The sequence below is a fragment of the Biomphalaria glabrata genome, chromosome 4 (assembly GCF_947242115.1).
Source record: "Biomphalaria glabrata chromosome 4, xgBioGlab47.1, whole genome shotgun sequence".
In the NCBI taxonomy this organism is placed as follows: domain Eukaryota; kingdom Metazoa; phylum Mollusca; class Gastropoda; family Planorbidae; genus Biomphalaria; species Biomphalaria glabrata.
Window position 1 is genome coordinate 52,369,351 of NC_074714.1, and position 23,532 is coordinate 52,392,882.

Genomic DNA, 23,532 nt, shown 5'->3' on the forward strand with positions numbered 1-23,532 from the left:
TAAAATATTGTTACTGTAAATAGAATTTCCAGTCTAGCTAATCTCTAATTTTCTTAATTCAAATTAATTAATATTAAATTGAAAGAGTACGAAAATAGAAAATTATATTTAATCATAATATGAAATAAAAAATATATTATCTAGATCTAGACTTTAGATCGATTAAGTCATTTTAAAACTAGAATTAAAAATAATAAAGTCAGGTTAATCGAAAGTGAGAGTATAATAGTAACCATGGAAATTTCTAAAACTTCCGGTAGACGATTTTTTTTTCTTACGTTACAAATCTTGAAACATCTCATACGATTTTTTACATAAAAAGTACAAAAATCTAGATATAGATCTATAGATCTTTATAATTGTCAATTATAGACATACTTTTAACTTTAAATGGCAACGTTGCAATCGACTAGAAACCCGTATCCGTTCCCGCAGTTTCAAAACGATGATAACTTCCAAGGCCAAAGAGAGCCTGAGGTAATTCAAGTAATTTTAGTAATCGTTATCTCATTATCATTATTAATAATATTATTATTATTCTATATTAGTATTACAATATAATATAGAATATAGATCTATATTACATTATAGATTTCCTGACGTTTCTTACAATAAAAAGACTGAGGGATACACATTTGAATCCAAGAGGCTAGATTATAATAATAATCATATTCATAATAATCTGATTGGGACATCTTAAATTATCGAAATATTTTACATTATTATTTAAAACATTTAACAAAACAGAATAAAATATTAATATACTATATATTATATAGATATTGAGAAATTCTTAAATATAATTCTAGTTATTCTTATTCAAGTATATTTTAGTAATGTACCCAATATTCTTATTATGACTTATACAATATATTATATATATATACTTTATTATACATCTAGATACATATATATAGAGAGATTTATATAATATAGGGGCCTAATAATTCTGGGAGTATCATTTATGATTAAATTATTATAGCTTCAAAATGGATATTAATGCTCAAGTAAAAGCATTAAAGAATAAAGAATACACATTTGTAGGTCCATTTTCATCAAGGTATTCTTGAAATATCATTTATGCTCTGTTAACAACTGAACCATTAATTGAACAACAGTTACATCAGCGGTCGGCTCTTCTCCATACAAAAGAACAGAGAGATTTTTTAAATGTCTTTATCCCACTGTCGGTCACGGTGTCAAGGTCATTAGTCATCACAGAGTTGTACATATAAGAGCACAATTCATCAAGCGCTGGTTGTGTGTGTGTGCGTGTGCTTTCTTTTTGTGTGCATTTAATTTGTTTGTGTTTGCATTTTTATTATTATAGTTATAGTAGTATATTGTAGTATATTATAGTAGTATATTGCTGAAATGGAAAATTTCCCTTTCTGGACCAATAAAATAATCTATCTTATTTTATTTCTATCTTATCTTATATAATACAGACATTAGTTCAAAAAAGATGATTACGTCCTACGCGTCATGCATTTAGTCATGCATATTAACCAATGACTTAAATTCTGCCAAGTCACTGGTTTTCCTGGCTAGCTCAGGCAACCCATTCCATGCTCTAATAGCACTAGGGAAGAAGGAGTATTTGTACAAATTTGTCCTAGCATATGGGACGAGGAATGTGCCTTTATCTTTGTATCTTTCAGAGTATTTTATTAAATTTTGTTTTTGTATTTGAAGATTATGGTTCAGTGTTTTATGTATGATTGCTACTTTACTTTTGAGCCTTCTGTCCTGAAGGCTTTCTAAATTTAGTGATTTTACTAAAGGTGTTACTCTAGTCAAATGTGAATGTTCGTTGGTTTTTATTATTTTTTGAACAGATCATCTGCTACCCAGTGCCAACACATTTAGCTCAACGCCAGCTTCCATGGCATCGTCTAAGTACACATCACACCCTGAGCTCAGCAAGACATGAAGCCTACCATTTCGATCCAGCTGCTCCTAATGATGATTTGGACTTTGTCTTAAAAGCCACTTACAATCATCACGAGGCTTTACTTAACAACAAAAATGAAGTTGTATTCCAGCCTGAAACCTTCACCGATGAACATGGGTAATCAAACGTTTCAATAATTTGTATTTTGTTTTAGCATGATCTTAAAATGATTTGCAAGATGTTAGTAATAACCATTAATCTTGAACTGCAGTCATGGCTGATTCAGACTACCTAGCAGGGGCGGACTGGCTGTATGGGCCTTCTGGCAATTTGGTACCCAAATGGGCCAGTAGGGCCACCTAAAGGGCCTCTTGAATTGTTAAAGGTTTAAAAGTTTTCTGTTGTAAAAGGGGCCCTCTGAATGACGTGTTTAAAAAAAATATTTTACAGACTCTAAAGTGTAATGCTAATTTAATCTAGCACATTTTCCGAAATAATGTAATAGCCCAACACCTGTAGACAGTACTACTAGTAGGCTTCATCCTATAAGGGCCTACACACTAAGCTATCAAAAAACATCCTAAGGCCTATATATTTCTTATAAAGATATAGAGTTCACTGTATGCATCCATACACTTATCGATACATTATCAAACTTAACATTTTGTTAAGTTTGTCAAATGACCTTTTTTGTTGCATTTTTGTTTTTGTTGACCATACATACCTGAGAGGATGATGGGATACTTTGATTTTCTAACTAGGGTCAGAAGCAGTTTATTATTGTTTAAATGATTATTCGTATGATTAAAATGTTACCAAACTTACTATGATGTGACAATTCTTATTTTCTGATACTATGTCTGTTATGTTATTTACAAGAATCATGAAATTATAAAGTTATTTTCTGATATATTTTACTGAGAAAATGAGAGTTCCCTTTAGATCAATGGGGCAGACTATACAAAGCTCAATGAACAATGAACATCCATCTTTGCTTTCCCCAACAAAGGCCTGGCTCTCTTTTGAGCTTTGTCTGGAATGCATTACGATACTGGTGACTCGTGGCAGTTATCAGTCTGCCTTCACATCTATATTATATGGAAGTATAAAAGTCGAGGTTTACCTGACACAGAAAACAGGATAAATCAATAGAAAGGTGGACAATGAAGAGTCTATTTCATTTTGTCTATTTTTGTCTATTATGTTGTTGCGATGAAAACTATTTTTCAAAGAACAATTATATGAAGAGCCTTGAGTATAGGATCACCAATGCTCCTTTAGAGGTTGTTAAAAAAAAAAGATGTCTTTCTTTCCTGCAAATGAGTTGCAGCAATATTGTTAGCATCTGAAAATCTTTACATTAATATGCTATTCTTTTTGGTATTGCATGCATGTCAGCACATCATTTGACTTTGTTTAGATCAGAAATAAGAATTGAGTTTGATAGCTGGATTATAGGTCTTTCCAATGAGTAATTGAGTGCAAGCTGGGCATGTTCAGATTTTGGGCTAATTTCTGTTGAATGGAGGATGTCACCTCAAAAATGAGTCTAGTTACTCTAATGTTCATAATCTATTCTAATACAGGAAAGATTTCTTTTTTCAGTTAAGCTTGAAATATGTAGGCCTACATAAATATCTTTTTTTTTTCTAACTTCCAATAAAGGCGTGTGTTGAAGAACAGAGTCAAGCCTTTGCCAGAAAAGAAAATGCCATTGAATCATCCTCTGATAATAACTGGACAAGAAAAGAAAGAGAATCTTAACAGCGTCAAGAATGCCATTGGTATGACTATTTCATTTATATATTTATCTCTCTTTTGTACTGGAACCTGGTTAATTGCTAGTTTTGTAACTGCAAAAATTCTTTAATTAAAAAAAAAAATAAAAAATTACTCTCAAAACAGGCATTCTGTTTTCTTTATATAGGAGGTCCTTGGGTTACATAGTAAGACATAATCTTCTCAATACTACATTAAGCGTTGTTTCAATTTTAAGTGGTTTGGCATGGTAAGTGCAAACTTCGTTTGTGGAAACTAGTTGGTGTGCATGGCAGAAAAATATGCAATAACACTGCTGTGGACAGAGTAAGACTTAATGTCTCCACAGTCGCATTTTTTGTGGCTTCTTCATTCTCTATCTGGTGTTCCTATTTTGTTAACCTTTTGCCTATCATTATGGCTCCCAAGGGTAAGGAAGACTCTTCTGATGGCAGTACATCAAAGAAGAGGAAAGCTGTTACAATGGAAGTAAAATTAGATATTATTAAGTGATTCCATAAGGGAGTAAACATTGGCCAGACACTTGGACTAAGTCCTTTCATGACTAAATGTATTTTATATTTCCTTAATTTTGTTTTTTGATATGCAGGGTCTTGTTTTAGGGTAGGTGTTGGGATAGGATAAGTGCTTACAGCATCTATGTACAGTATGTACATATGTTAGGTAAATTGCTTTTTCGATACAACGTCGGAAGAGATCAACATCTTAACCAAAGGACCTCCTATAAACTATAAACAAAGTAATTAAGCAAGTTCCAGTGTATTTTGAATGTTTTTAAATTCATAAAATTTGTTCATTATTCTTATTTTTTTTAATTTAAATTGCAATAGCTTTTGCATAAAACTACAGTATTTTATTTTAATGACCAACTACATTTTATTTTTATAACTTTTCTGACCATAAGATTTAAGAGCTTGTTAATTAAGCTTCTTGTAATTGTACAGAGTAAATATTTAGTAATTTAATATAAGTGTCTCACATTATATTTTAAATGTTAGTTTTAGATTGCAGAATTTGGATTTAAATGTTTTTTTTTTGTTGTTGAATTTAATGCTGTTATTATTCTGTTTGTTTGCCAATAACAGCAAGCCATCACATAGAGACTACCAACAAAGGCTATTCAAGGAAACCAGATGGAGGATTTTTTTGTTCTTAAAATTGTTTTCATTATGTTTAATATTTATTAAGTTTTAATCTATGTATTTATGCATGAGGGGTTTTGAATTTTACACCTATTCTATTGTATATGTAAATTATGTACACTTTAAAAGCAAATTTACTTGACCAATATGTCTTTGGAAAGCTATTCGAGGGGAGATAAGCATTAATTAGCCTATCCAGCATTTTATCTTATGCAAATAAAAGTGGTATAATTATAATTTATAAACAGTAGTTGATAAGGATATTTTTTCAACAGTTGTTCATGTATAACACAAATTTGGTATTGGTAAACTTTTTTTTTTCTGACTAAAGAATGTTTTTTTTTGTAACTTTGTGTTTTAGCTTTAATGTCATTGAGTACAAAAACAATCAAGAAAATAAAATGTAATGTATGACTTCATTTCATGTTTTTAGGACGCAGTCACCTAAATGCAACGAGAAATGGCTACACCAGAAAAAAGGAAATTGGTGGCTTTTTTTTACCATGATAACTCAAGTATTAATATCCAACATGAGCGCTGTATGCCATTAGTTTTATGTTCTGTTAAGAAAACAAATGCAAGCTTACATTGGTATTATTGTAGCAATTGTTAGTGAGCCATCTACCTTTTCATTTAATAAAGCTGCAGATATCATGACACCTCTTTTTTATTTATTATGTTTACATATTTTTATTAAGCTTAATGTGTGAATCTGTGGTTTGAATATATCATTTAAATCAGTGTCTATATTGTACGGCTAAACAACTAAATGCTTTTCCTTAACATCTTGTATTAAATTGAAAATGCAAGTTGCTTCTAAATATGAGGTGTGTAAAAGCAGGGTTATTAAAAAGGGTTTTGTAAAGGCAGATAACATGTTTTAAAAAATATATATATATATATATATAAATCTGAAATTGTAGCAGAGTACATGTTTCAAACTTGGCAAACAGCTTTTAGCCTACTAATGATGAAATATAAACCATATTGTCATTACTGGTATAAAAAATGTTTGTAAAATGTTTTACTTATTTTGGATGTTCCTTCAGAGTTGAAGATAATTACATCCTAGTCCAAACCTCCCGCAGGACGGCGGGGGATGGGAGCGGGCAGGGTTTGAACCCAGGACCATCGATAAGTCCGAACGACAGTCCAGCGTGCAAACCGCACGACCAGGCAGCCATCCAATGGGTATAGGTTTTGCCTTAATTCCCATAAATGGATACCATTTAAAGAAAGATAAAGATGTTTAGTGATGGCATTGCATGACAAATTAGTGTTTCTATACTCTCCACACCTGCCTCTAGCAGAACATGGTTATTTGTAATGCAGTCTTGCCAGCGTACGCCCATCATAGAGCGAAGGCAATAGAGCATCGAATCCATGTCTCACACCCATACAAAAGTGTGGTGAGAAGCCCCCAAACAGAACTAGTCCAGCTCCACAAACCTATGTGAATGGTCATGTCCAATGATGCGTCACTGTCCAAAGAAATAGACAACCGTCTCGCTTAAGTCAAAAACGTTTTTCCTCAAACTGATTGAATAGGTCTTTTCACATATAAGTAACATAACAACATAAATAACCATCACTATTAGTATCTGTCTTATCATCAATACTGTCATTAACTTCATTAATAGACTACTATGTCGAGCGGTATGCCTGCTGGACTGTCGTTTGGATTTATCAATGGTCCCGGGTTCAAACCCCGCCCGCTCCCATCCCCCTTCGTCCTGGTTTGGACTAGGAAGTAAACTATCTTCAACTCTGAAACACCCGAAACATGTAAAACATTTTTACAAACTATCTGTCAATGTCATCAATAGGCCTACTGTCACTAACTTCATTATTGGCCTACTGTCACTAACTTCATTATTGGCCTACTATCTGTCTTATCATCAATACTGTCACTAACGTCATGCAGTATTAGCCTTACTGCCTTATCATCAAAACTATTGCTAACTTCACTTCTACTGTCTGTCTTATTATCAATAGCCTACTGTCACTAATGCCAGTATTAGGCCCCTACTTTCTTGTCTTATAATCAATACTGTCACTAACGTCAGTATTAGCCTACTATCTGTCTTATCATTAATACTATCGCTAACTTCACTTCTACTGTCTGTCTTATCATCAATAGCCTACTGTCACTAACGCCAGTATTAGGCCCCTACTATCTGTCTTATCATCAATACTTTCACTAACGCCAGTATTAGGCCCATAATATCTGTCTTATCATCAATATAGGACCTACTGTCTCTAACGTCACTTCTGCTGTTTGTCTTATCATCAATATTGTCACTAACGCCAGTATTACTATATCTGTCTTATCAGCAATAATGTTACTTACTATTTGTCATCATTAATACTGTCGCTACCTTAAAATTACTAATACTTTGTGTTATTGATACTGCCACTAACGTCAGTATTACTATCTGTCTCATCATCAATACTGTCGCTACCTTCACTAACACTATACACCTTGTGATGACCTTATCAATACTGTCACTACCGCCGGTATTTTTATGTCTCATCATCAATACTGTCGCTACCTTCACTAACACTATACACCTTGTGATGACCTTATCAATACTGTCACTACCGCCGGTATTTTTATGTCTCATCATCAATACGGCCGCTACCGTCACTACTACTAGCTGTGTTATCATCAATTGGCCTACTGTTGCTACCGTCACTATTATTATCAATACTTTCGCTACCTTCAATAGGCTACTACTATCTGTCTTATCATCAATACCGTCGCTACCTTCACTATCAGCCTACTAACTACCTTATTATTATCTATTTCTTCCATCATTGGTGACGAGGTTGCAAGCATATATTTTCCTCACTTTTTTTGTTTCCTCATCTTTTGGTTTGCTTTGGAAGAGCAGCTTTATAAGGTAGCCACCAAAAAAATTTGACGGAGCAAACATTTTAGTGGAAGCTGCATCTGAAGGTTCTTTATCTGTAGCAACTAACACTTTGAATGAGCTGTCCTCTTGAAAAGCTGCGTCTGAAGCAACGAGAGCGTCAAGTGTATTTACGGATGTGTGGTGCTGTTGCGCTGTATGGATTCATTGATCTAACAAATCAATAATGTCTAGTGTTTCTGACTAATTCCCTGGGGCAGTAAGGCGCAGTGCTATTAATTAAGCGAGTTGACAATTGGACCATCCATATTTATTTTTTTTTTAAATCACTAATCTGTACGTACGTGGCATTCGCAAGCATGCACTTGCCACCCAGAGGTCAAGGGTCAACCACCTCTGACCTCACCTTATCACCCTTTTCTTCACCAACAATCATAACTGACTTCTTTCAGTTGTCGTTGTCTCTCGTAGTCAACCCTGGGGGAAAAAAAAAGTCCGTGACCATTTAGCAGCTTGCAGCTACATCATGGTAGAACCGTGTAAGTCTCATTGCACAAGGGCACCGTGTTGAGAACTCTATTCTCTGATAACGCGGACAAGGAAAGCGGCAGTTCTTCACAGAGTTTCTCTGTCGCCGTACAGAGCCAGCTCTTCATGCAAACCAGTTTTTATTTCACTCAAATGGCCATGTTTGGGGTGTAGAACCTGCGACGCCGCTAATCCCCCTGAGTCTCAAATAAAAGCCATTATTGAAGATAGGCACACAAGACGGAAAGACAACTTTAATAGACAGTCAGAGGACAACGGCTTTATCTGCACGAGATGCGGGAAAATATGCAGTTCGCAATTGGGTCTTCATTGTCAGGTGAAACACTGCACCCATCTTTAATTAATCTTCGGAATCGAAGACATTGCCATCATGTATGCACCATTGTCCGATTGTTCTATTTAGATATTGAGACAGTTAAAATAGAGACCGGGCCAGTGGCTGTTTGTATCGGCTTTGTTATAACTGTTGGTGAAGGCAGGCCCCATATTGATGCCTTAATATGTGTAATATGAATGCGCCATGCTAGATCTATATGATTACATTTAATAATCATCTTCTCTTTTGAAGTAACGTACGTCTGTATTATATGAGATAAGCAGAGGATAAGATATTACAAATTGTAAGACAAATTTCCATACGGACAATAAAGATTATTATTATTATGTGGACAGATCATAGACTCTATAATATATATATAGTGACAATATAGTCTATGGGACAGATGAAAAACACAGGGATACTAAAATATAAGGATCAGTGTAGCATTGCACTTTTTTTTTTTCTATATGCACTAGCTTTTCCGGAAATATAACATTAGCTAAATAGTCTCCCTTTAATCATTAATGGAAACCAAATTTGCTATGCAATGAATAGATTCTACTTAAGGTCTAAACATTTTCTAGACTAGATCTAGAGAATTAATTTTGCAATAAGTTTAATGCCATAGCTTATTAACGTATTGTCATCTAAAGTTCTTAAACGCTGTCCATTGGATATAGAGTCTAGCGTATTTTTAGCTTTTTATCTGTAATTTTGTCTTGTGTTTCAGCTGAACTACTACAGCTGGACATCATCTCGAAAATCGGAGAATTTCGGAGGTACCTCCCCTTCCACTTACTTTGAGTACTTTGTCTTGAGGTAATATATTTAGATCTCTGTAGACTTCTAGATCTAGTCAATAAAAGTCAATGTAGATCTATATAAATATCTAGACTTCTAGATCTACTATCTAGTCAATATTTCTAGATCTAGATTGACTAGATTAATTCTAGATCCAAAAAAATAAATAAAGACATATCATTACTTAGACTAGTAAATAGTTTAAAATAGTAGTAACTTACTTTTAACTTACTAACTAGATCTATTTCAACTTTCTTATACTTTACTTATAAGTTATAGTATCTTGATTCAAGAAGATATGCCAGAAATTTGTCTAGATTTACATGATTGCTAGAGAAGTTAGATCACATCTAGATCTAGAATCTAGTAAAAAAAAATGTTTGGTTATGAATGTCACTGTGATAGATCTAGTTAGATTTCTAGATCTATTGACTATGTTATTTTTAGTATGTAAAAAAAACAACACGCACATAAATTTAATACTTAAAATGCTGCAACTTTTTAGACTTTATGAGATAACTCTGATATCAATAACTTTTTTAGAAATCCAATTATGTGTCAATAATGATGTTATTTGATCTATATATATTATTAAACCTGAGTCTATGCACAGTGCCACTCTGTGACCTGTCTTATCTGCTGCTGTGTGGCGATTGGAGGCGTAGTGGCTGAGTCGTAAAGTCAAAGTGCTTAGCTTCTGAACCGAGGGGTTCCAGGTTTGAATCCTTGTGAAGACTGGGATTTTTTATTTTTGGATCTTAAAGGTGCCTCTGATGGCTCTAATGGATACTTGACATTAGTTGGGAAAAAGTAAAGGCGATTGGTCCTTGTGCTGACCACATGACACCTTTGTTAACCATCCACAGAAACAGATGACCTTTACATCATTTTCCCTATAGAAGGATAAGTCTGAAAGGGAACTTAAATCTGTGGCGACAGTAAGTTCATTATCAGGACAAGAAAATAACTTTCCAATATGAACTTTTTTGCTTGCACTCCATTATGTCAAATTGTAAAAAAAGTACTTTTTATTACATTCCTGCCTATCACTGCCACATAGTTGTTTATGATAATCATGTGATAGCTACTGCAGCAACATCACATTTATTTGCCTATGATGTTTGTCTGTGTTAACAAAAAATGTGTTTAGTTAATAGTCATGAAAACTAAGGCAGAAAAAGTTTATAAAAAGTATATTAAAATTTAAAGTAAGTACTAAAAAGTAAGCAGACCGCTGTAGAGTGAATACATAAACAATGTAATATCTAAGGATAACAATAAAACCTATGGTCATACATTACGAAGAAAATGGAAACAACACAGGTTGCCTGAGCCAGCCGGGAAAACCAATGAATTGGCAGAATTTTGAGTCATTGGTTAACATGCATGACTAGATATTGACCTAAGAACATGTGTAGGACATAATTATCTTTTTTGAAGTAATGTCTGTATTTTATAAGATAAGATAAGATTGAAAGCTTGATTTAACCCACTACCAGCAGCAAGACAAACCCTCTAATTTACAAGGAATATTTAGAGACCTTAATCTAATAAAAAAAAATCTATGTTCCTGTCTTTTGTGTATATTTACTAATCTAGAATTGCTAGATTTACTTATTATATTTTTTAAAAATTAAATAATTTAAAGGAAATCTTGATCTAGATATAGTTTGGGAAAAAAATTATGATAATAATTAGCTCTAGGTGTATAATAATTTAGTCTTTCTTCTTTCTCATTCTCATTTTTATGTTGGAGCGTTCAGATATTTGAGATGAACTATGCAGTGGTTTCCAAATCAGGGAGCTTTCCATATAGTTTTCTTTCTATAGGGGTGTTTTGGGGCCAGTGTCTTGTACGGGCCTCATGGTAGAGAGAACAGTTGTGAAGGACATGGTCAGCATTCTCTGGGGACACTCCACATGGACAGATTTCACTGGTGTACCAATTTTTAGCTTCCGGTACATATATGTTGTCTCATTCTGTTGTGTCCGGTCCTGAGTCGAAAGAGTAGACGTTGATCTTGTCGGGATAGCTTATGATTGGCTTCATCTTTCTTGTGATTCAAATGAGAGCTTGCCAATTTCTTTTTTTTATTTTATTTACTATTAGTTTCTTCATTTTTTCTAGATAGAGTGCAATGTTTAATTGTGAGTTTGTTCTCCCACTCTTGGCGAGTGTGTCAGCCTTCTCATTTCCTTCTAGTTCTATATGTGCTGGTATCCATTGAATAACAGTTTTTTTTGCTGTTGTTCTTGTTCAGTGATTTCATATAAAAAAAAAGCAACATTTTTGTCCTTGTTTGATCCTTTAGTGAAAGAATTGATTATTAATTAAGCCTGTTAAAGATAATAAATTATTGAACATCGATGAAATGAAAAGTGTGAATGCTTAAAAAACTTAAACCATAGATAGTTTTAATTTATTGTTCTCTGAGTTAATTTTTATATTTAAAAAATATTCCTACAGACCTAGACGTAAAGGACCCAATCAAGAAAATGTCTGATATCATCGAAGGTTTTCTTTGTCCCATTTGTATGAAAGATCTTGGCACTGTAACACAGCTTCAGGGTCATTTTGAAGAAGAGCACTCATCAGAGGACAAGGCAGTTTTCCAGCAATTAAAAGGTATTGCCAATTATAATTTTAAGGCTTATGTCAACTTTATCACTCTATTATAGCAAAATTGTCTACATTAAAATCTCATTTTATTTACTTTGCATTTTTGCTAATCATACAAATTTAGATTTTATAAACAATCTAATGAAGTGGTCACAAAAGTTTTTAATAAATTTTGGATGAAATAACCTATTTAAAACAAAATAAAGGAACTTAAGTATGATCTGTCTGTCTATCTGGTAAAAAGTTTGTACATGTTATTTCTCCAAATCCCAATCTCAGATCAAGCTGAAATTTCACACAATTATTTCTTTTACCTGACAACACAAGAATCAGTTTAAAAAAAGGTATCTAGAACAAGGGGAACAATTTTTATTGACTGAATTGGTGGTATAAGCTGGATTAGTCCCCTTTATAGGTCGTTGTCTGAGTCTTAGTGAACACAAACCTGAAAAATAGGACAAGACTATAGAAACAGTAGATAACTATACAATCTTCCATATTCATAAGCTCTCCACTAGCAGAGTGGTTACAGTGTTGGCTTGAGAACCCTGAGAAGACTTGAGCTATGAATTCGAATTCAGGCCATTCCCCCTTTTTAAAAATTGTTTTAAATGCTTTCTTATTGTTAGTCTAGATCTATTACAAATTTAATTACATGACTGATCTAAACTAATTGATAAAAAGACACTTAATATTTAGCTTTGTTTTTTTTTTAAAGTATTTTAAAAATATTTTCTTGTTAATTGCATCAAACAAATTGAATGTTTCTCTTTGAAATTTTTAATGCACTCGTATCTAGGTTTCTTCGACAAAGCCAAAAAAAAGATTTTAGGAGACAAGGTGGAGGTTGAGCTGAATCAGCCAGGGGAAGCAACCAAAAGAGAGGAGCTACGAGGGTTATCCGGATACGATCCCTCCTGGTGGGAAGACCAAGAATTAGGTAAGAAATGAACTTAAACTTTGAATTTCAGAAATAAATTTTGTCTATTATATTCACTGTAACAAAAATAAAGTTTAAGTCAGCAGAACATTTCTTGTATCTCCTGCGTTTACAGTTGTATGCTTATGTATTCACTTATATAGGTGCAGTGAGAAGTCATACTGACAACTTTAAATCTATACGAGATGCCAGAGTAAATCATTTTGTTGTGGAGACTAATAAACTACTGATTCGTTTAGACAAATTGTTAAGCCCAGATGCTCCTACAGATCCAAAGAAACGAAAAGGTATGAGGAAGTAATCTTAGCTTTGTCCTTTTAAAAAAAAAATTTCTACTGACTGGTTAAATTTAAAATCGTATGCATACGCTCACAAAGCAGTTTTAAAACATGTGAAAATAATCCATTCAAAAGTTTATTGACAGGTTGACGTTTAACTACTTTTGTTGAATTTAACATGTTTTTCCAGGTTACCAGATCAAAGAATAAAAATCCTTACATATAGCTTAGTTAATAAAAGTACCTTTTAGACTCTCTGAACGTTGTATAAATACCTTATAGACAGTCTAGTTTCGATATAATATGCTCTGTTTTGATTCATGTTGTATTATGTTTCAGTTTAGGCTATATTACAATCTGTTTCAGCCTATGAAAAAGCTATTGTGAGATGGATTCCCGACAATGAAGTTCCAGCATGCCTGAACTGTGCCAAATCTTTCAGTATACTCACACGCAGGCATCACTGTAGGTTGTGTGGAGGGATAATGTGTGACAGATGCTCTGAATTTATGGCTTCATCCTATGCGCGTAGGCTTTTTTCTATGAGTTTACTTACAATCACTTTGATTTTCGAACATTTGCTGCTTTATGTCTCATTTATGCCAGCGTAGTTAAGTGTTAAGCAAGATATTATTATTATAATTATTCTCACTTTAAAAGTTTTTTTAAACAAATAAAGCCTTAGTATTAATTATATAATGATACAGAAAATGTGACATCGACTGAATCATGTTATTCATATACTCTTGCACTTTGAATCATGAAACACCTGCTAGAGTAAAATAAGTCAAAGGTAAATTTAGAAAGCTTCAGGAGAGAAGACTCAAAAATAAATTAGTAATTATATATAAAACATTGAGCCATAATCTCCAAATACAAAAACAAAATCTAATAAAATACTCAGAAAGACACAAAGATAAAAGGCACATTCCTCATTCCATATGCTTGGACAAATTTGTACAAATGCTCCTTCTTCCTTAGTGCTATTAGAGCATGCAGTGGGTTGCCTGAGCCAGCCAGGAAAACCAGTGATTTGGCAGAATTTAAGTCATTGATTAACATGCATGACTAGCTGCATGACGATAAGGACGTAATCATCTTCTTTTTTGAAGTTCCGGTAACGTCTTATTATATAAGATAAGAAATCTACTGATTATAAATATTATATAAACTATGATATAAGAGAAATGCAAACAAAGTTTTGTACAAATATAATATACACAGAGAGACTCCTACTTCCAAGAGTTTTTTAAAACTGCTTTAGTATAGTGCATTTTCATTATTTATAAATAGTTATAGAATTGTGTCATGCTATATAGATGCCAGCACTAATATTAAATGCTTTTTCTGTTTTTTATAGCATGTCTTTCACATTATAGTGCACTCTGGTTCAATCTCTCTAGTGGACACTTTAGTTGGTAGGGGTATCTGGGAAGAGGTTTGCAACAGCTCGAGTTGAAGCTCAATTGAAAATTTTTAGTCTACATTGGCCCATATGATAGGTAAAAAGAAAAGTAAAGTCTCCTTTCTGACCTTACGATCTATAGGGCAGATGATGTTAAGGTCATCTGTTTCTTTGGCCAACAGTTAACAAGCAGGTTGTCATGTAGCCAGCACAATGACCAACTGCCTTTACTTTTTCCCAACTAATGTCAGGTACCTAGTAGTGTTGGGTGAACTCGGGCGCCCTAAAAATCCAGAAATTCAAAATCCCAGTCTTCGCAGAGATTCAAACCCACGACCCCAGGTTCGAAATCCAAGTGCTTAACCACTCAACCACAGTGCCCTCCACATGATAGGATGCCAAGTAGTGTATGCCTCTCATCTATTCATCACAGTTCAAAATAGTAAACACAGATGTGTTATAAGTATTTTTGTTTCTGTTGAATTAGAATTACACACATAGTATTTAATTTTAATGAATCCTCCATTTAAAGAACACTACGAAGTTTACATGTAGATCTGTGTTCTACTGTATTTAAATAATATTTTAATTTTTGTTTGTTTGTTTGTTTTTTATTCTGAAAAAATAGCTGAGCGTTGTTTTTTTTTAAATTATAACTTATTCTGAGTTTATCTATGATTTTAACCAGAATTCATTCTGTGTTAATCTCTGTAGAAAAGTTGGTCAATCCTGCTCACAGTTTCAATGGAGAAGGTTTCCTGAAGAGGACCAACAGTAACACTAGTCTTAACTCCCTGGTAGGTAATGAAGGCGAGTCTATCATGAGGGTCTGTAAAACCTGCCGCAAGCTGCTAGAGAGACGTGACATCATGACAGAATTGAGGAATACTAAGCCGCCAATTGTAAAGATTTATGATGTGAGTTTATTATTTTTTTTTACAACTTTAGTTGTTGTTTTTTATGAACATTTTATATTTCAATCAGTTATGGGAAAAATAGTTTCAAATATTGAGTGAATATCTCTTATTTTTATCAATGATATTTTAATATGTAAACAAATTTGTTTCTTTAACACCGCCAGACTTGTGGACCACTTTTTCAGTAATTTCCAAAATGGCGGCTATGTTGGGTAGACCACTTTTTTGGTAGTTGCCTATTTCGTAAAAAGAAATCACTCAGAATAAAAAATAAAACAATCGTAATTAAACTACAGGTTTGCAAATGGCTGCGCCCGCGTGTTTACCTTGAATTGGTTTGGTTTTACATTGTCTGAAAATTTGGCATAAACATGAACCAGGCACTTAAAGGTTATTTCTAGGCTTGTAATAAGCCTAGAGTTGATTGATATTTTAGTTGATTTATTGCCCAAAGTTATTTTTACCTCCATTGAAAGATACTGTCAGAGATAGATAGATAAGAATTAAATCATGATTTTCATTCAGATTGAGAGCTTCAAAGATAGATCTAGTAAGTAAAGAGAGGCTTGCCCCCTTGGGAGTTTAGGACGTAGTGGACAGTCTGTTTCAGGGGCTAGGGGCTGGTAGGGTTAATGTGTAATGTGCTTGTAAGCCAGTCTTGATGGTGGTTCTATGTTGTCAACAGCTGCTGTTAATGCCACTGGTAGAAAAGTGTACAGCTTGTCATTTACATTATTCTATTCTTATAAATTATAGATGTTCCTTCAGAAAAGAAGATTACATTTGCTGTTCTTGTTACACAATTATGTCATTGACTATTCACTTAAACTTAAGTCGTTTTGACCTCCACATGTCACTGTGTAAAAACTTGCTCCCCTTTCAGAAATCATTAATTCCTGTATTCAAATCATGCTAGGAAGAAAGTTCACTTATGATCTTTGGTTGAGGCATTATGACATTTTTACTTCTAAATGGTGTAAAGAATATACATTTTTTCCCCCCTGAAACTTAGAGTCTAGTTCCTAAAATCTACTCTAAAGATACCAATAGTTTCACCTTTTTTTTTTTATAATAAATTTGTTGCTGTGATTTTTCTTCTTCTTTTAAATTTCTATAGTCTAAATTTGTTTAATGTAATGACTTTTGTGTTGACCATTCTCTTTGTTCTATTTCTAGAAAATGAAGCTTTGCATTAAGGAGGCGGAGCAAATCATCCCAGATTACATGCCAATGGTGGAGTCTCTGAGGTAAAGTTAATTATGTATAAAGTCGTAAAATGTAAAATAATGAGCAGAGCCTACACATGTTGTTATCTTTCTGTCTGAGGAGTTGATAAAAAAGGTTTATTATTGAAATATAAAGGCAAGTCATATTCTTAAACTACTTACCTTCTTTACTGTGTTTTTTTATTTCCATTTCTGTCTTTGGAAAAAATTAATCTAGTGATTTGAAGTGTCATGACACACCCAGACCCTGCCAGACATGCTTCACCAACACTCTTAACAAAGAGTCAACACAAACATGAAGCCTTTAGGCTTTTCATGAGACCAAGGCCCTGACTTAACTGTATATCTCTCAACAGAATTGAACAATCAAAAAAAATATTTTTTTGGGGTTGGGAGGGGGATTTTGCTAGTCAGTTGCTGTGTTCACATGGTGTTGGTACTTACTGCCAGGCTCACTTCACCAACAATCTTAAGAGAGCCAACACAAATATGAAGCCACTAGGCTCTTCCTTATATAAAGTAAATTGATATTATATTAGTAATGATTATTTGTCTAAAATTGTGTGTGCCACTGATAGTTTTATAAAAAAAAAAAATAAACTGAAAGTTTTGACATGAAGACATTTGTGAAATACAAGCTTAGGGATAGAATTTTGTAAAGACACATCAATATTGGTATTACACTTATACCAAACACTTTGCTTACTAACTTTGACCCAGAAGTACTGAGTTATGCATTTCATATATTTGGTATTACTAATTTAGGTTTTGCAACCTGGAAGATATGTAAATATTACAGAAGGTAATAATGGATCAAAATTTAAGTCTTGAAAAAAAAAAAGCTGCAACAATAAAACAATTAGTGAAATGTCAACTAAAAATATTTCAAAACTAGGGGGGAAAAAAGTAAAAATGAATAATTATAGACTTTGACCTCTAAATATTTTTTACTTAGACTAAGACAGCTATGTTGATTTTATTGGAAATGTTATATGATAACAAGCTTTTTTGAAAGGTATAAATAGTTCTTCCATCATGGTTTAATGATGACCACTTTTGTCATCCAGGGGGCTGAGGGCTTTGCACTGGGGTTTTGTGCCTCCTCATGTGGCTGGTGAGACCTATGTGAGCCCGGGATGTTTGGCTGCACACTGGACTGGTTATTCCAGCTGGAGCCAGTGTCTTTGGCCTTACACTTTTTTTTCTCTAAAGCTTTTCTTCTGCCAGCGCTGTTCTCTTGTCCTCTGCAATTTGTGCGCCAATTTTCACAGCGTGACGCCATGATGCTCTATCATGTGCTTCTGTCTCCCAGGTGGCTGTGTCAATTCTTTGTCCAACTTGTGAGCGCTTTCCTTCCCTTAATTGGCCATACATTTAAAGTAGTCCTTTAGGGATAACGAGGGTCTTCCATTCTTCAGATATGGCCTGCCCATCACATCTGGGACTGCATCAGGATTGTGTGGATTTTTCTTGCCATTTAACATTCAGTATTTTTCTGAGACAGGTCATTTGGAAGTGGTTCAGTTTTTTGTGTGTGCATGTTTTCTGTATACTGTCCATGTTTCTGAGGCATAGAGCAATGTAGGGAGGATGACAGCTTGATAGACCCCTAGCTTTTTAAAAGGTAGATCTCTTGTGACTGCAGAATTGGACATATAGGGCTCTAGTGACAAGTCTGAAGAAAAAGAGTTGTTGTTTTTTCATATACTTGACAGCACATTCATTTCTGACCTATATGTTGTAATGATTTCAGCCAAGGGGAGACACAGTATGACTACAGGCAAGCTCAGATCATGCGCACAAAGTTGGTGAAACTTTATGAGGCTGTGGACCAGTTGAGGTGAGTTACCTAGTAACCTGATATTTAATAAGAGGCTAGTTCTGTGAAATTAATTGAATGCAAAGTTAAACTGAAGATTAGGCTTTGACTTTGCACTTAAAAACATCTAATATTATTGTTTGTTTGTTTTACTAATAATAGATGTTCCTTCAGAATTGAAGATTATTATATGCTAGCCCAAAGCGTGGCAAGCAGTGGCGACAGGCAGGAATCAAACCATCAATTAAAACAGTCCAGAGCGCTTACCACACAACCAGACAGTTATTCAACTCAATGATACCCTACTGCAGTTTCCCAAACTTTTTCCTTAACAGAACACTTAGCATATTTTGAGTATTTAACAGAACACCTTGCTTATTTTTTTTAGAGAGATTAATTTAAATAGTGACCTACTAGTTGATAATTTCAGTTAGTTCAGGCCTCATAGAACACTAGGGTTCTGCTGAACACAGTTTGGGAAGCCCTGCCCTACTCTTGTAATTTATAGTTGTCATTTAATAAGTCAACCTATTTAGCTAGTAACAATGTTTTTTTAATTTTGTTTAAACAGCAAAAAAATCTTGACCTTTGACCTGAACAGCGAGCAAGGTGTTAATCCTAAGCAAGTTCACCTTCAGAAGTCCATTCGATTGTATGCCACAAATTTTATGCAAGAGAACCTTATGGGATTGCAGGTAATTCTGCATAAAGCATTATGAATACTACCAGCACAGTTGTGGGAAATTTTGTAAAAATAAGATAAAGAATAACACATTTGTAAAAATCCTTTATTTACCAACATTGGGAAATTAACTTCATTGAAGTCTTGACGATAATTTGTGACTCATTAAAGATAGGGCTTTTATTCTACCATTAAACTGTTGCAATAAACAGTTGTGTTGAATGGCAGTGAAATTTGTCAGTCTTGTAACCATTACATTTCCACTTGAAAAACATTTAGTTGTACTGGTTAGAAAAGATGTAATTAATTTGTGTGGAAACCATTCTTTTTAACAAAGAAAAGAGTACAGTTCTAGTGCTAAAATAATTTTCTATTCTCTCCCCCACCCCATATTTGGAACAAATATTAGCTCAGACAGACATCTTGTTTAAAACCTACCTTAAGATCAAAGACCCATTTTTAACTTTGTTTGAAATCTTAACTGTTCTCAAAGTACATTGAGCCTATATTTTGCTTGTTAACTTTGCTTTTTAAATGAAATTATGATGTAATATGAAGAATGTTAAAATCATAATATCTCAAAACAGTCATAATTAGTGGCCCACTTCTGAGCCAGCATCACATTTTCTTTTTTAAATAAAGAATTTTCCAATCATCAAAAATCTCAGAAATGAGAAAATTTTAAGTAAATACTGTATCATCATCATCATCAAACTCCATTGGAGTGAGAGCTTGAGCGGCTCAAATCCTTTCTTGCAAAAGCCTTGGACAGAAACCCTGCTGTCTTGCGTAGTGCATACATGTCACCATACAGGTCGAGAATTTTGGGTTTCCCAAACCTGTCAGTCTGGGGAAGGCGAACAGAATATGAGGCACGGTTTCCTCTTCTTCCCCACAGCGTGGGCATGTGAGTAAAAATTTGGCCATAGCAGTGAGAAATATGAGCCAACGGACAGTGGCCTGTCCTGCACTGTGCTATAATAGCTTGCTCAGGCCTGAACAGCCTCCACCACGGGAAGTGCGGTCCGAGTGCCTCATGCGCTCCCAGACTCCACAGGCTTTTTGGGACTTGTCCCAGCACTTGAACCACTTTTCCATTTCTGTTTTTTGATTTATAGCCAGAGCATGATGAAAACTTACAGCCTGTTCATCTGGTGGAAATTGCCCTCCCTGGTGGGCCTAGGAGTCGGTAGTAGTGTTGCCAGTCACACCTATATGACTCGGTACCCACTGCATTATTACAGGGGTGCCATATCGTTGCTTTATGATGACAGTGTCGATATTGGGGGGTCAATGTTCCAGGGCTTTGCAAAGCCTGTAGTAGAGGTTTTGAGTCAGTGATCACAACAATCTGTGTTGCCCTCAAATGTCCCTCACCGAGTTGAGAGTCAATGACTTTTAAGGCTTCACAGACTGCCATGGCCTCCGCATCAAAACACTGTAGCATAACCTTTGATTCAACATAGAACTTAATTAGTTACCTGAAATACTATAGAATAATCAGTGATCCATAGTAAGACATTACATTTGCCAGGATGATAAAATAGTAAAGTCACAGTCAATATAATTAGCATCATTAACTAACTGGGTTTTTTTTTATCTAGGCGTTGCCTACCGAAGAGGACTACAACAAACTTCGTCAGAGGAGAACTGCCGAGATACAAAGAAAAATTGCAGCAGAGAGACAGGCTGTGATAGAGGCTCAAGAAAGAGAAAGGTCTGAACGAGAAAGGCAAGAGCAAGAGAGGTTGATGAAAGAGAATGCAGTGTCTCCTGAAGATGGGCCAAAACCTGGTCACAGGAGGGTGTCCTCTGGCGGTGACATTCAGAAAAAAAAGCTGCTGTCTGGCAAACTTCCAGTGAACATTGTTGGCACTTCGAAAGGCCATGCCAGGAACCAGTCTGATGAGAGTGTAGGTAAGGGCTGGAAGCCCGTTGAGGATGCAGGACGAGTAAGCAAAGCTAGCGACCCGATGCTGCAGCAAATGGAAATAATCCGAGGTTATATCCGCCAGGCTAAGCAAGCAAACAGGGTGGACGAAGTCGTCATGCTGGAACAAAACCTGCGTGACTTGCACACCGAGTACCAGCGTCAACAGGAAGTTAAGGGCCAAGCTGGTTATTAAAATGCTAAACATTGAAAATTTTTCATTTAATTGAAGACCTTAGTGTTTAATTGACCTGTATTAGACTTATCTGGAGTGTAAATTTAACTTTTAGTTAGAAATAAGTGCTTTATAAATCTCACACTCAACTATTTTAAGGACAGGGATAGCTGAATGGTAGAATACTTGGTGCCAAATTAAAATTTCAGCATTCCTTTTGTATAACTTTCATCAAGGCAAGCCTTAGGATCCAATCTTGATCTAATGAGTGTAACACCAGGAGGATAAAGCTAAGCCAGTCTGTAATTTTGCTAGCAGACAGTGTCTCCATAAACCCCATAGCAACAAATCAGATGTTTATTTACCAAGCTTGTATCATTTCACTCTGTCCAGTCAACACAGCTGTAGTTCTAATTTTCCCCAAATTCAGTATCCTTCAAAATGTCAAAAAAAAGAAAGAACAAATATGATCCCACTTCCCATTCTAGGAACAGATTGATACTTTGCACAATTATTCATGTTGTCATGTGAATGATGTGAATCAATAAAAAAAAAAAGTAACCTATTAGTCCATAAGTTTTAATTTATTAATTTTATATGGAAAATTTACTGAGCTAATGTAAGATAAAAGTCTTGCAATAATGAGACATATGGCAGCAATTGAACAGTGCTCTACTCCCAAGCGCAAACTCTTTGTCAATATGTGAGATAGTTTGCCAATATATGAGATAGCAAACACGTAAATTTCACAAGACCAGGAGAGTTGTGTAGTTAGGATGATTAAAAATAATTGATGCAATTTCTCTCAATATGAGCAACTTTTCAAAGTATTTTTACAATTCAACTGTTAAAAGTGCACTTAGATTTGTTTCCCCTTGCTTTTCACGTCTGCTCTAACCTTCGTTGTGAAATGTTGAACTAAGACCACCATTACACGAAGAGTTGTGAAACTTTTATCAAGACCACAATTCCACAGCTAACTATTTGAATTTAAGTGTTTGTATAAATAAATAAATTCTAGCACAAGGGTCTTCAGTTTGTGTGAACAAATTTTTTTTTTACATTATAATGCTCTCTTGAACAAACGTATTTATAAAGTACTTATATTCTTCCCTATGTACGTTAATTTCCCTTTGGCTGTAAACTTCACAAGTTCAACGATTTTTAGCGTGTTTGTGATATTTGTCCATCTGATAATTGATTATTGTTCCCACTGTTCTGTTTTTTTTTTATGAAAGCAGCCTTAACAAATGCTCTTTGTGGGAAAAGTGAGGTAGCTTGTTGGTTTGGAAAGTCAAGGACCTAATTAAAGTGACCACAGCATAGGTTGATGTCTATGTCGTCAGAATTGTATGTTGGATGTATTTATGTAAATACTTTCTAAATGCTGATGTCCGTATGATTTGTGTATGCCATGTACATGGTTGTATTTCTGCCTTCCTGTTGTGCAATAATTTATTTATTTCATAAAACCTTTATAAACACCAGAGATCACAATGTTTGTATATGTATCTATATTTGTTTTTTTAGCTTCTGTTGTTTTATTTAAAAACCTGAAATAATTTAAGGTGGTATCGTGACCTTAACCTTTTGTCTTGACTATGGCCTTAACCCTGATGCACGGCCCACGGTTGCATTTCTACTTTTAATGAAATCATCATTAATGATGTTCAGTACCGATATAGAAGAACATTTAGTAGTGGTAGTATTGGTATGTACTATTCCAATAGTTCTGTTGTACTTTACATCTAGTGATTTTGTCTGGTTGTACAATGATTTAATTTTGATTGATATTTGTAAATATGAAAATGACTCCATGTTTGAAATTGGTGGATACTGTTTACAGTTCATGCTGCTTTAAGGTTCTTAGAATAAAAGCAAACATTTGACAGGCTGTGACTTATGACTTCTAAAAGTCAAATAACATTGACTTGAAGCAAATACATGGTTTATTGTGTCAGTGAACTAATTTCCCTTAACCCTTGCCATGCCATACATTGTACATATATAATTGTGGAATAAATAAACCTACCAAGTACTATAAAGTATTTTTTTTTCTATTTGTAACTCAATTCTATCTAGTACTCTTAAGTAGTAGAAACTATGTTTGCCTTTTATTATATTGATCTTAAACTTTTTCAAAAGAATTTTCTTATCTACTAGATGTAACATTGAGAATCTTA

General features: G+C 34.3%; 2 protein-coding genes across 4 annotated transcripts; both read left to right on the forward strand.

Moving 5' to 3' along the window:
- The first annotated feature begins 246 nt into the window (after positions 1–246).
- Positions 247–5,472, forward strand: LOC106067389 (protein CFAP276-like). Of its 2 annotated transcripts, none has more exons than XM_013226577.2 (4): positions 247–477; positions 1,839–2,071; positions 3,560–3,678; positions 5,249–5,472. In XM_013226577.2, the coding sequence occupies exons 1-4, from the start codon at positions 391–393 to the stop codon at positions 5,320–5,322; spliced, it is 513 nt and encodes a 170-aa protein (XP_013082031.1). In that variant the 5' UTR covers positions 247–390; the 3' UTR covers positions 5,323–5,472. The 2 variants fall into 2 exon arrangements, with proteins under 2 accessions (XP_013082031.1, XP_013082023.2); XM_013226569.2 differs by having other exon boundaries at positions 248–477; positions 4,759–5,472.
- A 3,533-nt stretch (positions 5,473–9,005) lies between these two features.
- On the forward strand, positions 9,006–23,394 carry LOC106067405 (rabenosyn-5-like). Of its 2 annotated transcripts, XM_056026883.1 has the most exons (11): positions 9,006–9,123; positions 9,287–9,375; positions 11,825–11,983; positions 12,777–12,917; positions 13,061–13,204; positions 13,562–13,723; positions 15,315–15,517; positions 16,694–16,764; positions 18,497–18,583; positions 19,134–19,257; positions 20,849–23,394. In XM_056026883.1, the coding sequence occupies exons 3-11, from the start codon at positions 11,854–11,856 to the stop codon at positions 21,368–21,370; spliced, it is 1,584 nt and encodes a 527-aa protein (XP_055882858.1). In that variant the 5' UTR covers positions 9,006–9,123; positions 9,287–9,375; positions 11,825–11,853; the 3' UTR covers positions 21,371–23,394. The 2 variants fall into 2 exon arrangements, with proteins under 2 accessions (XP_055882858.1, XP_055882859.1); XM_056026884.1 differs by lacking the exons at positions 9,006–9,123; positions 9,287–9,375 and adding an exon at positions 9,630–10,295.
- The last annotated feature ends 138 nt before the right edge of the window (positions 23,395–23,532 follow it).

What these genes read in the sequence shown, in the direction of transcription:
- LOC106067405 (XM_056026883.1), top strand. Translation starts at nt 11,854, where the DNA reads ATGTCTGATATCATCGAAGGTTTTCTTTGTCCCATTTGTATGAAAGAT. An exon ending in GTGGGAAGACCAAGAATTAG is followed by an intron (nt 12,918 to 13,060) that starts GTAAGAAATGAA and finishes TCACTTATATAG; the next exon opens with GTGCAGTGAGAAGTCATACT. An exon ending in AGATCCAAAGAAACGAAAAG is followed by an intron (nt 13,205 to 13,561) that starts GTATGAGGAAGT and finishes AATCTGTTTCAG; the next exon opens with CCTATGAAAAAGCTATTGTG.
- LOC106067389 (XM_013226577.2), top strand. Translation starts at nt 391, where the DNA reads ATGGCAACGTTGCAATCGACTAGAAACCCGTATCCGTTCCCGCAGTTT. An exon ending in ACCTTCACCGATGAACATGG is followed by an intron (nt 2,072 to 3,559) that starts GTAATCAAACGT and finishes CTTCCAATAAAG; the next exon opens with GCGTGTGTTGAAGAACAGAG. An exon ending in CAGCGTCAAGAATGCCATTG is followed by an intron (nt 3,679 to 5,248) that starts GTATGACTATTT and finishes TCATGTTTTTAG; the next exon opens with GACGCAGTCACCTAAATGCA.